The 17,907-nt window shown below is 38.9% G+C and overlaps 1 protein-coding gene across 1 annotated transcript in view; it reads left to right on the top strand.

The window, feature by feature from the left end:
* The window catches only part of TNPO3 (transportin 3), a 103,004-nt gene that overhangs the window by 48,979 nt on the left and 36,118 nt on the right, over nucleotides 1–17,907 (top strand). Inside the window, exons 6-13 of the mRNA XM_081102423.1 lie at nucleotides 2,307–2,482; nucleotides 2,969–3,107; nucleotides 7,746–7,892; nucleotides 9,666–9,773; nucleotides 11,773–11,864; nucleotides 13,848–13,987; nucleotides 15,062–15,253; nucleotides 17,797–17,888. Coding sequence (XP_080958549.1) covers nucleotides 2,307–2,482; nucleotides 2,969–3,107; nucleotides 7,746–7,892; nucleotides 9,666–9,773; nucleotides 11,773–11,864; nucleotides 13,848–13,987; nucleotides 15,062–15,253; nucleotides 17,797–17,888 — 1,086 coding nt within the window. The remainder of the gene's footprint in view (nucleotides 1–2,306; nucleotides 2,483–2,968; nucleotides 3,108–7,745; nucleotides 7,893–9,665; nucleotides 9,774–11,772; nucleotides 11,865–13,847; nucleotides 13,988–15,061; nucleotides 15,254–17,796; nucleotides 17,889–17,907) is intronic.

Here is a 17,907-nt window from a genome sequence, read left to right as displayed (position 1 = left end):
TACTGGTTTGGTCGTGATGAACTCCATTAGCTTTTTCTTATCTGTGAAGCTCTTTACCTGACCTTCAATTCTGAATGATAGCTTTGCTGGATAAAATAATCTTGGTTGTAGGTTCTTGCTATTCATCACTTTGAATATTTCTTGCCACTCCCTTCTGGTCTGCATAGTTTCTGTTGAGAAATCAGCTGACAGTTGTATGGGTACTCCCTTGTAGGTAACTGACTGTTTTTCTCTTGCTGCTTTTAAGATTCTCTCTTTGTCTTTTGCCCGTGGCATTTTAATTATGATGTGTCTTGGTGTGGTCCTCTTTGGATTCCTTTTGTTTGGGGTTCTCTGCACTTCCTGGACTTGTAAGTCTATTTCTTTCACCAGGTAGGGGAAGTTTCTGTCATTATTTCTTCAAAGAGGTTTTCAATATCTTGCTCTCTCTCTTCTTCTGGCACCCCTATAATTCGGATGTTGATACGCTTGAAGTTGTCCCAGAGACTCCTTACACTATCTTGATATTTTTGGATTCTTTTTTCTTTTTGCTTTTCCGGTTGGGTATTTTTTGCTTCTTCATATTTCAAATCGTTGACCTGATTCTTGGGATCCTCTTGTCTGCTGTTGGATCTCTGTATATTATTCTTTATTTCAGTCAGTGTATGCTTAATTTCTAGTTGGTCCTTTTTCATATCCTCAAGGGTCTTGCTAAATTTATCGGCGGTTTCTAGAAAATTCTTGTAAAACCTTATAACCGTGGTTTTGAACTCTATATCCAGTAGTTTGCTTTCCTCCATTTCTGTCATTTGTGATCTCTTTCTTTGTCTCTGCATTTTGGCTGCTTCCCTGTGTTGATAGAGTGGCTTTGTGTGCTAGGTGTCCTATATGGCCCAGTGGCTCAGCCTCCCCAATTACCTGAGGTGGACACTCTTGGTGCACCCCTTTGTGGGTTGTGTGCACAGTCTTGTTGTAGTTAAGCCTTGATTGTTGTTGGTATCACTGGGAGGAATTGACCTCCAGGGCAATTGGCTGTGAGAATCAGCTGTGTCTACAGTGGGAGAACTGCTGTGCTGAAGACACCCTTCTGGGGCAAGACTTGCTTCAGTGGGGCTTTGGTGCTCACTGAGTCTGCCCCCTGACTGTGTCCCTTATGGATCTGAGGAGTTGTAACCTGGATGGTCCTACTCTGACCACTAGGTACACGGGCTCTTGGATCTCTAAGGAGGTGCTAATTTAGCCTCTGCCTGAGGCTACTCAGCAGGAGCTACGGAGAGATCTGCAGATTCCTCTTCCTTGTTTGGGGTTTGGAGGTGCCCAGATGAGGCCCAGCTGTGAAGCAATGCAAGCTACTGTGGGGCCTTGAGCCTTCTTTTGGATGTTCTGGTTCTCTCTGACCCAGCTGCAATTTGTTAGGTAATTTTAGATCTCAAAGGGCCAGCCCATTCATATGCAAAAGCCTCTGCTCGCGGCTTGGGTAGGGCAGGGTCTCAGGGAATCAACAGGGCAGAGCAAACAGCTATGGCTGGTCCTCAGTCCTGCCCTAAGAGGCCCCACATCTCAGTGTCCGGGTAATCGCTGCAAGCACCTCTGAGAAAGCTGCCTTTGAGTTCCGCCTACTTCCAGACAATCCAGTTTCTCCCCGTATGAGTCTGGGTCCCCAGAGACTTGCCTGGAACTGGAGTCAGGGCCGTCGGGAGCTTGTGCCTCCCTCCCGATTGAAAAAGACAACCGTGTCCTCCGTTGCCAGCCCTTTCCGTGCGCGCACCTCCGTACCTCTGCACTTTACTTCCGCACCTCCTGAGTCTCAGTGTGCTTTTCTCTTTCCTTCTAGTTATAGAATTTCCACCCAGCCTTCCTGTCGTTCTGGGTGATGTCTGTTTTGTCTTTAGTTGTAGTTTTGAAGTGGTTGTGCGAGGCAGCAATTTCAGGTGTTTACCTATGCGGCCATCTTGGTTTCTCCATCCGGATACTTTTATTTTAGATAGTACTTGAATATCAGAAAAAGGATGGAAAAAATTTCCAGAGACTAAAATAGGGCAGGAAACACAGATGGCGTTCCAGTCAGATGGACTGATATGGAAAACATGGGTTTTAGAAGTCAGGTGATCATGATTGAGGTACAGAAAGGCTGATTTGCTTGGCATATAGGGAAATTGTCAAAAATAGCATTGAGAAAATTGATGGATATTGTCTCATTGAAGGCCATGGCTACCAGGCTTTAGCCATGTAAATTACATTTTTCCGAAACAGGCTATTATTGTTTACATATTAATTGGATTATAGCTTAATGATCATACTTCTGCCCTATTCCTGCTGTTTCCCAGCAACAGGATAAGACCTCATCCAACCTACATGAAGCTGCTTCAGACTGTGTGTGCTCAGCTCTCTATGCCATTGAGAATGTGGAGACTAACTTGCCATTAGCCATGCAACTGTTTCAAGGAGTCCTGACATTGGAGACTGCTTATCATATGGCTGTGGCACGTGAAGATTTAGACAAGTGAGTATTTAAGACAGTAGCCCTGGGTTCACACACAGTCTGCTGTTTTTTTTATAATTTATCTATTCTTTGTGACTATAAATACACACTCTGCATCCTAAAGATGCTCATCTATTTTCATCTGACCTGGAGTGGCAAATTGGATGCAGAAGGAAAAGTTGTAATCATGGAAAATTGTAATTTTTTATGCTTAAAAGGGGCAAGGCTCTAAAAATTAGGGATGAACTTTGAAGAATCAAGTGTGATTTGATGGGAATTTTATTCAGGTTTAGTATTTGAGAATTTGAACTGATTTATGAGTCATTTGCTTATATGTATAAAAGTATATGATGTAAGAATAGTGGATGTTATGGAGATTGGAGTACAGCATAGCAAATAATCATTTGGGCTGAGGATCCTTTTCTTTATTTGAATAACTGTTGGTGAATATGTACATAAAATAGCGAGATTTCTGACTTGGTGTTCTCATTCCTCTTTCATCTACAGAGTTCTGAATTACTGTCGGATTTTTACTGAACTATGTGAAACTTTTCTTGAAAAAATTGTTTGTACTCCAGGCCAAGGTCTTGGGGACCTGCGAACTCTAGAACTGCTTCTTATCTGTGCAGGACATCCTCAGTATGAGGTAGTGTTTATACTATGCTAAAGCCATTATTCTCCAAGTTTTATGTTGCATATTATTTATATTCTGTTGTTTCCCACCAAGCTTTATATTAATGGGAAATTATAGTCTTATTTTTAATTGATCTGATGTGGGGGTTACCTCTGTATTGGATTTTTTTTTTAATTAATTATATTTGGGCTTCTTTTGAATCCTTTTCTATTTTTTACCTGGTTAGCTGAGCTGACTGGTATGTGTACCTCAATGAGTCAGTTAGAAAGAAAGCCTACTGTCTTTCTACTAAGCCCACTATTTCTCTGTAGTTATTCTTTATAGTTTTACAGCTAAAAAAAAAACTCCACCAAATCTTAAGCGCACCTCCAAAAATCTTAACATCCAAAGTTTGTCTCCAGATTATGGATGGGAATGAGAAAAGGATTAAAAGGACTTAAAGAGTCTCCTTCATTCCAAATTTGGTGTAAGACACCCTACCTCTTTTAAGTTTGCTAGATTAAAAAAAAAACAACTTCATTTAAGTAGTTTTTTCTTCTTTTAATAGTGTAAGAAATGACAAAAAACTCCCAAGTTGAGTAAATAGCTCTATTTTGGATCCTTGATGGGAAAAGTAGGATATAGGGTCCCTCTTAGGGAGGTCACAATAGTCCTGTTAATTCTCAACCCCTTTTCTGTTATACGAAAGATAATGTTTATTTGTTTGATATAATCTCATGAGGATATCTAGATTTGGATGAAACTTAAAACATTTGCCCTGGCCCTAACCGGTTTGGCTCAGTGGATAGAGCGTTGGCCTGCGGACTCAAGGGTCCCAGGTTTGATTCTGGTCAAGGGCATGTACCTTGGTTGTGGGCACATCCCCAGTAGGGGGTGTGCAGGAGGCAGCTGATCGATGTTTCTAACTCTCTAGCCCTCTCCCTTCCTCTCTGTAAAAAAATCAATAAAATATTTAAAAAAAAAAAAAAAAAAACATTTGCCCCGCCTGGGTATCTTGGTTAGAGCATCTTTCTGATACACCAAGGATCCCAGTTCAATTCCCAGGCAGGGCACATATAAGAGACATCCAATGAATCCATATATAAGTGGAACAACAAGTTGATACCTCTCTCTCTCTCTCTCTCTCTCTCTCTCTCTCTCTCTCTCTCTTTCACTCTCACTCTCTCTCAAAATCAGTTTCTTAAAAATCAGTTAAAACATTTTTGGGGCTGGTCAAGATGATTGCATAGGTAAATACTGGACTCTCCACCTCTCACAACCACATCAAAATTACAGCTAAAATACCAAACAACCATCATTCACAACCATCTGAAATCTAGCTGAATGCAAGTCCTACAACTAGGGAATTAAAGAAGAAGCACACATCAAGACTGGTAGGAGGAGTGGAGAGTTGGAGTGAAGTTATAGAACCAGCTGGTCCCATTCTCATGTGTGGCAGTTTAAAATTGGGAGGGATATCTTGGCTGTGGAGGTTTCCCTAAGGAGTGATGGGTCCCAGCCCCACACCAGGTTCCACAGCCCAGGGTTCTAGTATCAGGAAGAGAAGTCTCCACAATTTCTAGCTGTAAAAACCAGCAGGGATTGTGGCTAAGTGACACAGAGGCTTGCTGGTCTCAGGCAGTTCCTATTAAAGGGCCCTTTGACTCAGACTCATTTCCTCTGAGCTCGAGCACTGGGCAGCAGCTTGAAAGGAACCTGGGACATTCAGGGAGGAAGTAACTTGCTTGGAATTAGGGCAAGAGCTGGAGAGGCAGCTTTCTCCCAGACAGAAGTTCTGGCAGAGGCCATTGTTGCTTTGATGAGCTCTCTGCACCACAAAGCTGGCAGGGGCAACACCATATCTGAATCTTCATCAACCTGGATCACACTTTTTGGCATACCCTGGTGATTCCCTAAGATCCTGCCCCTCCCTACTTGCATGCTCATCCAAGCCATTTCCAGTGGCTTTTCCATACAACTGGTCTCTCTTGCCTCATGCTTCAGACTTTCCTAAAATCTCAAACAAGCAGCATCTGGCTTCAGCATACCCCATACCTCTCAGTAAGTGGCCCCAGGCCTGGCATTAGTGGCAGCCTGCCTTGGTTCATAGCTTGGCCTCTCCTGGGCACTTCCAGGCTTAACACAAGTAGCAGCCATCTGCAGATTGCTTTGTAGTTCATGGTGGGTGGTCCCATGTAGAGGGCACAGGCAGTGGCTGACTTTGCACCTCCCAGTAGGCTCCAGAACCAGCAGTGCATCTAGTGGTCAACTTCAACCATGCTGGATTACAACCCTACCATCTCCACAGGTGACACAGTCAAGGGGTGGACACACCAAAGTCCCACTGAAGCAAGTACTGTTCCATAGGGTCAGCACCTGCACAGCTCACACAGGGATGCACCTGGATTGCCCAGCTCAGGTGACTGGGAAAGCCGAGCCATGGGGCCCAACAGGACATCTACTACACAAGGCCACTCTACTAAGTCCAAGAGACATAGCAGATCTACCTAATACATAGAAACAACCATAGGGAAGCAGCCAAACTATAGAGACAAATAAACATGCCACAAATGAAAGAACAGGAGAACTCTTCCAGAAAAAGAACTAAATGAAATGAGAGCAAGAAAACTACCAGATACAGAGTTTGAAGCAGTGGTTATAAGGATGCTCAAGTAACTTACTGAAAACTTCAAGAAACACAGTGAGAACATCAGCAACATGAAAAACCAGTCAGAAATGAAGGATACACTCACTGAAATGAAGAATAATTTGCAGGGAATCAGCAGTAGAGTACAGGATGCTAAGAATCAAATAAAAAATTTGGAATATCAAGAAACAAAAACACCTAATCAGAAGAGCAAAAAGAATAAAAAAATATGAAGATCGTGTAAAGAGTCTCTGAGACAACTTTAAACATACCAACATTCACATCATGGAGGTGCTGGAAGGAGAAGAGAGACAGAAAGAAAATGAAAACCTATTTGAAAAAATAATAACAGAAAACTTCCCTTACCTGGTGAAAGAAATAAATATACAAGTCCAGGAAGCACAGAGTCTCAAACAATATGAACCCAAAGAGACCTATACCAGGACACATCATAATTAAAATGCCAAAGGTTAAAGACAACTGGGGGAAAAAATAATATCTCACAGAGGAAGGGAGAGGGGGGAAAAGAGATAGAAGCATCAGTGATGAGAATCATTGATTAGCTGCCTCCGGGATGGCCCCTACAGGGGATTGAGACTGTAATTTGGGCATGTGCCCTGCCTGGGAATCGGTTCATAGATTGCTGCTCTACCATTGAGCAACACCAGCTGGGCCAAAGAGAGAATCTTAAAAGCAGCAAGAGAAAAGCAGTTAGTTACCTACAAGGGAGTACCTATATGACTATCAGCTGATTTCTCAACAGAAATTGCAGGCCAGAAGGGCGTGGCACAAAATATTCAAAGAAATGAAAACAAGTACCTAAAACAAGATTACTATACCCAGCAAAACTATCATTTAGAATTGAAGGACATATAAAGAGATTTCTAGACAAGAAAAAAGCTACAGGAGTTCATCACAACTAAACCAGTATTACATAAAAAATAAAGGGTCTTGCCCTAGCCAGTTGGGCCCAGTGGATAGAACGTCAGACTGTGGGCTGAAGGGTCCCAGGTTCGATTCTGGTCAAGGGCACTTGACCTGGTTATGGGCTCGATCCCCAGTAGGGGGCATGTAGGAGGCAGCTGATCAATGATTCTCTCTCATCATTGATGTTTCTATCTCTTCCTGTCTAAAATCAATAAAAATATCTTTTATAAATAAGTAAAGGGTCTTGAGGAAGAAGGAGGAGAAGAAGGATGATGATCAAGAATATGAATAATAAAATGGCAATAGATATGTATATATCAACAATTGAATCTAAGAATCAAAATAAGCAAAGGAGAGACTCAGATATAGACAGCATTTTGACAGTTGTGAGATGGGAGAGAGGTTGGACAGATGGGTGAAAAAGGTGAAGGATTTAGAAGTACAAATTAATCATAGCCCATGGACACAGACAATAGACAGGTGAAGGCCTGGAATGGGCTGGGAGATGGGTGGAAGGGGGCAAAGGGGAGAGTGGAAGACATCTGTAATACTCTCAACAACAAAATAAGTTTTAAAAAATAAAATGAAATGAAACTTTTGGGAGATAGTATAGCACTACAAATAATTATCACTTCTTTAAACAGTGCTATAAGTAAGATAAGCTGTGGATAAAGTCTTTTTTCCCCTTCTCTCCCATTCAAGAAATCAAGTAAATATAAGTGATACAAGGTTGGTATGTACAGGGATATTTGCAGATGGTTTGTCTGGTTAGAGGTTCTCCAATCTCAAACATAAAATGAAATAATTTCAGAATTTGGGAAAAAATACTTGAAGAGATTTCCATTTTTCTATCTGCTTCTCTAAATTCAGAATCCAGTATACTGTTGAAGAAGTTATCTAGGGTAAATAGGGAATGTAAAGCCATTCCTAAAAGGAGTTTGGAATCAAATATGGGGAAATAATTTGGGAGGAGGATAATAAATATACTAGAAAAAAGGTGGTTTCTTAATTGGTTCTACTTAAAAATATATCTTGTTTCCTACATTGCCCTAATAATAATAAGACTCATTCCATTCCATTATCCCTTTCTCTAACAGGTAGTAGAAATCTCCTTTAACTTTTGGTACCGACTAGGGGAGCATTTGTACAAAACTAATGATGAAGTTATTCATGGCATCTTCAAAGCTTACATTCAGAGGCTACTTCATGCCTTGGCTCGACACTGCCAGCTAGAACCAGACCATGTAAGTTCTCTTCTCTACTTGTTTAAATCCTAATTTCCTCCTCTTTTTAGTGCTGTTTTGAAGAGGAACTTTTGAGAATAAAGCTAATGAAATGTGAAGGTTTTCTGTCACTAGCTTAAACTGAAGAAATCAGTATATGTATATTGAAGACTATTAGGTCTGTTTACGAAGAAATTAAGTCTGCCGAGCCAGTAATTCTCCTGGGAATTTACCTTAAATTTTGCAGAAGAAAAAGTAGCTATTTTATAGAAAGCATTATCTATTTTTTTAAAAATGTAAAACCACGTACAACAGTATAAGAAGAATTGTATAAATTATGATGTAGCACCTTAATGTACCATTGTGTAGCAGTTAAAAATAAATGACTATTGAAATTGATAGCTGGTATGCTAAATGAAAAAATCAGAATGTGTTGTTGGATTTAAACTAACACAAAAGTTAAATATTTTTTTGCTTAGAAGAAAGTATACTAGGAATATTACCAAATAGACTTCAAAAACTCTTCAATTTCTATTCTTTGCATAGTCTCTTCAAATTTTAAAGCATTTATTTCATCCTTTTGGTTGGTTGGTTGGTTTAATCCCTGTCCTTTAATTTAGGACCTAGAGTGAGGATTTTTTCCCCCCATTGCTTACAATTAAATCTGACATGAAAACTGTCTATTCTGTTCATTTTAATGTTAACATTGTTGTTCGAGTCATGCTATTTTGTGTCTCTAAAGAACTTTAATGATGATCTAGTCTAGTGGTTTTCAATACTTTTTTAAACTGATGAATACTATCTTTAACTACATCTTACTTAGAAGCCTGATAATGTAAATAAAAGCAGGGTGCTCTTGTTTAAATGACTCGATTCCTTTCTTCCCTTTGCTAGTTCTGTGGTACCATTTCCCTTGTAGTTCATTTCCTACACTTGTTAGGTGTATAGTGTTTTATCTCATCTAAGACAGCCGTCATTTCCTTTCCTCCTTACTCCTTCACTTTTATTAATTTGTTCATCTTACAGTAAGGAAGTTGAACTACATCATCAATTCTCAGTAGTCCTAAGGGCTGTTTTCAGATTTCATGTTCCAAGATTCTTATATATGCCCTTAACCATTTCACCATTGGGTAAGCCTTTGTTTACTCATAGAAGTGTGTTGGAATAAGAAATATTTAAGAAACATTGAAATGTAAATGATTTCTATTTTTTAATGAAAATTTTCAAATATGCAGCAAAGGTGAAATGATTTTATTAGTGAGTATCTGTATACCTACTACCTAAATTCTACAATTAATATTTTACTATACTTGTTATATTATGTCTGTTAACCTATACAAAATTCTTTTTAAATAATTTATTCTGTGACTAGTTATTGGGATAATGGTTAATTTTAGTAGATCTTGAACCATAACGTTTCAGAGGCTTATTCAGCACTAAAAAGCTAGAACTTATTTAAATGAACTTAAAAACTCTTAAATTACCACCTCTTCCAGATCACTTCCTACCTCCATCCCTTTAAAATTTTCTAACAATAGAGTAAGGCAGAGCTTGGAAATGAAAAATAAAAAAATGAAGTAGTAGAAGAAGAGTTGGTAAAGGTTAGAGGATATGTTTTATTGACTTGAAATACCTAAATGTTTGGGAGATGCTCTATAATAAAATATCCTTGTGATTTAGGTGATTTATCTTTTGTCCAATGGGCATGGTCTACTAAATGGCCTTCTTTTTTCTTGATTGTATAGTGGTCAGTGAAAACATTTAAAACAAATGTTATCTGATTTGATATTTTAGGAGGGGGTTCCTGAGGAGACAGATGATTTTGGGGAGTTTCGAATGAGGGTATCAGACCTGGTGAAAGACTTGATTTTCCTGATTGGGTCTATGGAGTGTTTTGCTCAGGTAAGCCCACTCGGAGATTCTCACCAGTTTTAATGATCACTTTAATTCTGTTCACTTCTGTGTCTTCTATAAATGTTCCATTTTTTTCTTCAATCTCAATGGCTAAATAGGACAATAGATATGCAGGTGCCTAGCACACTGCCTGGCATATAGTAGCTATGTTTATTTACTATCTTACAAGCCAATTACAGTCTGTGGATGGTTCAGTTATAGTTTGCTCTGTGACGCTTGCTAATGAGAGCTGTTCTACTTGTCCAGCTGGAGTGGAAGATCATAGATAAACCTTAAAGCCCCAAGATACTTATAGGGAATTTGGACCTAGCCAGGAAAAATAGCAAGTTTGTCTGCTTTAATAATTATGTATCAACTCCTGGCAACTCTTTTAGTTATTTGGCATTGTCTTTTGTCCATACTTATGGTTAGGTTCCTGTGCAGTTTCATCCCAGAGGTGATTTTACTAGAGTAGAAGAATCATAGTCCTGTGGTTTTCCTCACAATCAGTGAGTAACACTTTACCTCATAAGATTGCGATCATCACCATTCCACATCACTTAACATTAGCATAAGTTCAGGTGGCTTTCATATTGCTTGATCACACTCTTAAGATCTGAAATAATACTTTTGATGCTTTGTCAGCAATACTGAACTAACCTAATATTTTTGTGACCCATACATTTTGTGTATTTTGGGGCATAATCTGATCTAGAAAGTGTTAATAAAACTATAACTATTTTTCTTTATATTAAGCAAAGCGTGTTTATTGACCTAACTACAAAGGGTTGGGGATTTTTAAAAAGGACTAAAATCCCTACATCACAGGCAGATGACCTGTGTTCAGATTTCTGTTCTCTCACTGGCTCCATGGTTTTGAGCAAGTTACTTATTCTTTTGTGTGTGTGTGTGTTTGTGTGTGTGTGTGTTTTAAATCCTTATCTGAGGACATGTTCACTGATTTGGGAGAGAGGAGAAAGGAGAGAGAGAGAGAGAGAGAGAGAGAGAGAGAGAGAGAGAGAGAGAGAGAGAGAGAGAGAGAGAAAGAAACATCGATAGGTTGCCTCCAGTACACACCTTGACAGGGGATCGAACCCGCTATCTAGGTACATGCCCTGACCTGGAATTGAAACCGCAACCTTTTCATTGTACAGGTTGATGCTCCAACTGAGCCATCTACCTGGGGCGGCCAGTTACTTATTCTTCTCCAGATCTCAGTTTACAAATTGGACATAAATCATCAGTGTTGTTCAAGATATTTTCTGTGGAATACCAGTCCCATGAGTATTCTTTGGCAAAAAAGGATCCATCATCAATTAAAATGGGGAAATTACTTAAATGATATATTAAAGGCTCTGTGAAGTCCTATAACAACAGTTTTGTCTTACCTAGCAGTGTCTTTTATTTGACTACAAAAATCTTATTTAGATTAACACCCAGTCACATTCCAGATGGATATACCCTGGGAAATTTCTGGACATCTCTGAATATTCTGCTTGGTCTCTCCCCAACCCCTCTTGTTTGGACATGGTATTGTGATAGGTGCCTTTAGACAGCTACTTTCTAGGAATTCAATCTGTACTACTAGTTTGATGTAATCAATAGAAATGTAAAGCCAGTGCATATATAGAGACTTTATATTGTGTCTCAATTTAAGTGTGTTTATGTATTTATCAGTTGTTATCAGGACCAGGAAAAGACACTCATTAATATGTTTTGTTTTTTCTATAATATTCATTCTGTGGGGGCAGACAATAATCTTGGTATATCCTTGGGGACCTAAATGGGTTTATTTTAAATATTAAATTACTAGTTACTTATAGATTAATAATTAGTGAAACTGTGAAAAATGAAAATCATATTCTTCCCTGGCTCAGAGAGATAATTAATTCAATTTAGAAATAAGGGCCTGGATTTATTGTAACTAACAGGGTTTTTGTTTTGTTTGTTTTGGAATTCTATTCTGTTTTCCTTTTAATGGATCTATAATCCACCTCTTCTTCTCTAGTTATATTCTACTCTGAAAGAAGGCAACCCACCCTGGGAGGTGACAGAAGCGGTTCTCTTTATCATGGCTGCTATAGCAAAGAGTGTTGATCCGTGAGTGTCTAATAAGTCTTTTGCTGGGAACTCTTATCAAAAGAAGGAAAATTACACCATTTTTCTCATGTGTTATATGTTTGGAAACTCTTAGAACGTCTTCTATAATTGCTGTCTAATCTTCTGACTTTAGAGTCTAGTCCAGAGTCGTATGCATTGCTGATATCCAGGTTTTAACCACATTTCCCAGAGTTAAAATTATTTTGTTCTTGATGCTAAAATGCTGATTTATTTTTCTAACCGAGGTTCCTTAGTGAAAGTTGGTATAATCAAAAATACTATTCTCCTTTTTTTTGTCTTAGTCATTTGTGAGTTTCAGAGAGGCAAGGCATAGGTACCATTTTACCTAAAAGAGTAGCAAAATCTAAAATGCAATTATTTTTGTTATTGCTTAGCATAGAATTTCTATTTATGATTTTAACATGAATTCCTAAAAACAAATTACTTTGTGCTGTGAGTTTATAAATTGGTGTTAATATCTGTTTGGTTTTCTTGTATTAAGATCAGATACCTCTATAGTTGAGTTCTCTCTCCAGGGCCTTGGTTGGAGAGATGGTTAAGGCATGTATTTGTAAAAAGTACAGTGCTTCTTTTTTACTTGCCTTGCAGGGCCTAGTCAACTAAATCTTATATTGTTTCTAATTCAGTAAATATTCAAGGACACAATATAGGTTTGTTTTTCTCTATTAAGAGGTTCTGGTCCTGAATTACATTCTATTCTATTTGCTCTTAAACCTATTTTGGTGTCTTTTGCAACCTTCAGTGACAGCCTGAAGATTATTAAAAATCACTAATATTTTAACTGACATGTGTTGGTGTGAAAAAAGGTAAGAGTATCAGTAATTACCTTAGTGTCCCTGGGAAACATAAAGCATAAATGAGATAAGATTTTATTTTGTTTTTTATTTATCCACATCACAAGCCATCTGCATGAGTGTAATTTTTTAGTGTATATAAAGGACTTACTATCAGCAGGGAGTGCTCTTGCTCAAAATCATAATATTATTTACATTTTAAACATCTTTTATTTCTGGATTATGTTCTGCCACTTTGGAGGCATCCTCACTCTGCTTAAATAACTTTAGCTAACATTGGGGAGTGGGGGGGCGGAAGATAAGAAAAAGGAAAAAATAAATCCATGGAGTTGTGGAAAGTACTTAGTTAACTTTATTTTCTTTTACCTGTTCCTGCAGCTTGTGTTCTTTTTGTTTGTTTGTTTATGTGATATATCACGTTTATTGATTAGCTAATATTGTACCAGCCTTGCATCCCTGGAATAAACCCCCCCTTGGTCATGGTGTATGATCTTGTTAAAATATTGCTGGATCTGATTTGCTAATATTTTGTTGAGAGTTTTAGCATCTGTGTTCATCAGGGATATTGGCCTGTAATTATGTTTCTTAAGCTTGTATTCTTCTTGTTCCTTTAGTTAGTGAATTGGCCCACTCATGCTTAACTGTTCTTAAAGTTTCTAGTATCCAGCTATAAGAAATCTTTTGGAGAATAACAATTAATAAAAAGTGTTCTGCAAGAAATATTCATTCATTTACTTAGCCATTCAGCAGTATTTATTGAGTGCCCACTATGTGCCAGGCACTGTTCTAGGTGCTGCAGATATAGGAATAAATAAAACAGATTCTTTAAATGAAGACATGCATCCATAGTAAATGCCTGCCTCTCTAGTTTGAATAGCCTTATTTGGTAGCAGAATGTGTCTTTAGACACTGGCATTCAAAAGATTAAGGAGCAGTGTGCTTCTTCTGAAACAGTTATATCTTCCATTTCTTTCTCTCCCCCCCCCCCCACCCCCCCTTTTCTTAGGATTTAAAAACCTTTCATCTCAGGTGTTAATTACTTTTATCCAAATGGTTAATTATTTAGAAAGAAGCCCTTTAGCAATGATTTGTATCATTGCAGCCTGTTTCTTGGCTAAAACCTAATCTCTGAAATCAGTAACTCTGAGTGCTTGCTTTCTGTACTCAGGGAGAACAATCCAACGCTTGTGGAGGTCCTAGAAGGAGTCGTCCGTCTCCCAGAGACTGTGCATACAGCTGTGCGATACACCAGCATTGAATTGGTTGGAGAGATGAGCGAAGTGGTTGACCGAAATCCTCATTTCCTTGGTATGTGTGAATTCTCCCCTCAGCCCCTGCTGCATCTGATTTTTCTGATTTTCTTCCTTTCTCTTCTGTTTGCTCTTGTTTTATTGCTTTCTCATATTGCTAGGTAGAATGTTTCTAGGCACTGAAAGTAAATATTTTATGAGTTATTCCTTAGTTGACTTGCTTTATAGAAATTCACCTTTATAATCCATTTTCTTGGAACACTTATATTTTGTAAAAAATGGAACATGAATTAATTCTTCCAGAAGTGCTAAAGATCCATCTGCATGTTTTAAGGCCCTTTATAACTATAAAGAAGCAAGTATAAAAGTGTCAGTTTTAGATAACTATCATTGTTCTTATTAATGTCGGCTATTTTTACAAAGTGATTTACCTGTGAGTATAATGGTAGCTCTCTGAGCTTTACATTCTTTCTTATATTCTTAACTAGAGGCCTGGTGCACAGATTCGTGCACCGGTGGGGTCCCTCAGCCTGGCCTATGGGGACTGGGCTGAAACCAGCTCTCTGACATCTCCCAAGGGGTCCCGGATTGTGAGAGGGCACAGGCCAGGCTGAGGGACCCCCACTGGTGCACATATAAGATCTTTGGTTAATCTCTTTCTGCCCTCTTCCCTTCCCCGCTCCCTCTGCGATTCATCAGTCTATTCCATGTTTCCATGCCTGTGGTTTCCGCTCCTGCGTTGAGCGTCTACCCCCTGGTGGTCAGTGCGCCTCATAGCTACTAGTCCACCAGTTGGCCAGTTGCTTAGGCTTTTATATATATAGATTCTTGGATGGTCATATCCACCAGTGGTTTTTAAACTGTCCTCTGTGAAGCACTAGCAACAAGAAGCAATTAATTGTCCATGAGGAAAGAGATGGGAAGATGACTAAGACTCAGGGCTTCCAGACACTGTGTCAGTGAGATCAGCTCCAATTTTATGTTTTATATATTGGGGTTTGAACATGTTTCATTTTTAAAAATGGTTCTTTTGCTTTCAAAAAAGAGAGAATGTAAACATCTATTATAGTAAACAAGACGTTTTCCTAGAGTTTCAAATATGTAAACTTCACTGTATGGCTTTTTTCCTTAGACCCTGTATTGGGCTATTTGATGAAAGGCCTGTGTGAAAAGCCTCTGGCTTCTGCTGCAGCCAAAGCCATTCATAACATTTGTTCTGTCTGCCGAGACCACATGGCTCAGCACTTTAATGGACTCCTGGAGATTGCCCGTTCCCTCGATTCCTTCATGTTGTCTCCGGAAGCTGCTGTGGGCTTGTTGAAAGGTATTTACTTAGGATATTAACCAGGAGCAGTCTCTTCTAAGCCACTTCTGGGGGTTATCGTTCATAGTCATATCCTGGTTTTTCAGTACCAGTTTACTTAGTGATGGGGGAAAGTGGCTTTTCCATTCAGAGGTAAGGGTGTTGATTATGTGTACATACATATGTGTACAAATGGCCATGAAGGGTCCTGGTCCCTTAATGTTCTTTAACCATTACTGATCAGCTTACACTGAGTGATTGCCTATCTGGAGGCAAATAGCCAGAGTGATGATGAAGCTCAGAGTAATAGAATTAGAGATATTATGGCTAGGGAAGAAAAGACTTAGAAGAGACTTTAAACATGATGGCTGTTTTTAAATATTTGAAAGATTGATATGAAAGCACGAACATTTATTCTGTGAGTGATTAACTGTTGACAATGTATTGACTCTTAGAAAGAAAATGCTTTCTAACTAAACTTTCTGAAAACAAATGACTCTGAGGTAGTGAAATCCTTACAAGTGGTAGTTGAGAAGGTATGGGAGTATATCAAATACAAAATTGGGTAATAGGAACTGTATAGCATTTTTTAAGCCAATGTGAGTGGCAAACAGTCTGGCAATATTGGATGACCTTATGTGTGAGCTAGCTCTGTCCTTTCTCACCTCTGTGACTAGGTTCCTTACCAGCCAATATGCCTGCGTTGTTTTAAAGACAGATTTTGTAGCATGGGTTTTTGTTGTTTCCCTTTATAGGCATAGATAATAAGATATTAAATCAGAGTCATATATTCTTCATAACTACTACTGTGGTTATTGTTGCTATCTTGTCATTTTCTAGAAAGATTTAACCTTTATGCTGAAGTGACATCTGACCTATAATAGAATGTGGTATCCCAGTTTTCAGTGGTATTCTTGTCTAGACATAGAGAACTGTTTTTAGTTACAATCTGTTCTGTAGGAATGAATTAAAAGAAACAATTATATTTAAGTTAGATTTTCATCTAAAATCTAATTTTAAACAAAAGTCTATACGTCCATGGCTAATAGCCTGTTAGGAAGAGTCATTCCGTTTTTTATTCTCATTTGAAGATTTATGGATTGATTAGAGGCCCAGTGCACGAATTTGTGCACCAGTGGGGTCCCTTGGGATCAGGCCCAAACTGGCTCGTCGACACCCCCTGAGGGGTCCCGGATTGTGAGAGGGTGCAGGCCAGGCTGAGGGACCCCACTGGTGCACAATTGGGGCCAGGGAAGGACGCGGGAGGTTGGCCAGGTGGGGAGGGACCGCAGGAGGGCTCCAGGGCGTGTCCAGCCCATCTCGCTCAGTCCCGATTGGCTGGACCCCAGCAGCAAGCTAACCTACTGGTCAGAGCGTCTGTCCCCTGATGGTCAGTGCACGTCATAGCGAGCAGTTGAGTGGCCTTAGCACATCATTAGCATATTACACTTTGGTTGAACGGACGACCAGATAACCAGATACTTAACATATTAGGCTTTTATTATATAGGATTACTGTTTTGTTGAATGAAATTTTAGGAGATGAGAGATAGTCAAGGAATTTGGGCCTCGAAGGGACATTGTCTAACACATCATCCTTTGAGTTTGGGGGGTGATGCTTTCGCAGTTGATGGACATTGTGAAAAGAGGGAGGCCAAGTCTCCACTTTAACCTTAAACTACCTCCTTTTTTTTCTTTTCAAATCTGTCTTATTAGAGCTCCAAATTAAGATTTCATTTGGGGAAAAGGTAAGGAAAGGGGCTTTTGCAACTATTTAAAAACAACAAAAGAGGCAGGCTTAATTACTACTATTCTGTTCAAAGCACTCATTTTATAGATAAAGAAATTGATGCCCAGCAAGAATGCTTTAACCCCGTTCATAGATTCTGTTATGGTAGAAAAGAATTAAATCTCTAATTTCAGCCCATTCTTGTAAAAAATATATTATGTTTTTATTTCTTCAATTTCTCTGATGATAAAAATTGCCTACGGTACTTATCAGAAACGAAGGTTTTCTATGACCTACTAAATCAGAGTCTCTGGGAAGTTTAAGAGCTATTGTACTGTGCTATATAAAAATAGCTTTGGATCCTACCAGTGTTGCTCAGTGGTTGAGTGTTGACCATGAACCAGGAGGTCAGGGTTCGATTCCTGGTCAGGGCACGTGCCTGGGTTGCTGACTTGATCCCCAGTAAGGGGCATGCAGGAGGCAACTGATAAATGATTTTCACTCATCATTGATGTTCCTCTCTCTCCCTCTTCCTTCCTCTGAAATCAATAAAAAAATATTTTAAAAAAAATAGCTTTGGTATTGGTTTTGTGGAGGAGATTTTAAATCTTTAAGGAATTGGAAGGGGAGATAAATTTAAACATTTTTAAACCAGTAGGCTGCTATAAAGAAAAACTGACCATCAGTAATAAACTATTGCAATTTATAAAAACAGTGCTGATCTTTTTGAAAGAATAGGACCAATCAGGCTTTTCTGTTAACTACATGCTGTAGACCAATGAATAACCTCAATTCAACGTTTATTTTCTTCATCTGTATCTTCCTTTGTCTCTCAGGGACAGCACTTGTTCTAGCCAGATTACCGTTGGAGAAGATTACTGAATGTCTTAGTGAACTATGTTCTGTTCAGGTTATGGCATTGAAAAAGGTGAGTTCGTTTAAGTAAG

This window comes from Myotis nattereri (genome assembly GCF_964212035.1).
Source record: "Myotis nattereri genome assembly, chromosome: 11".
In the NCBI taxonomy this organism is placed as follows: domain Eukaryota; kingdom Metazoa; phylum Chordata; class Mammalia; order Chiroptera; family Vespertilionidae; genus Myotis; species Myotis nattereri.
This window is presented reverse-complemented; position numbering and strand designations above follow the sequence as displayed.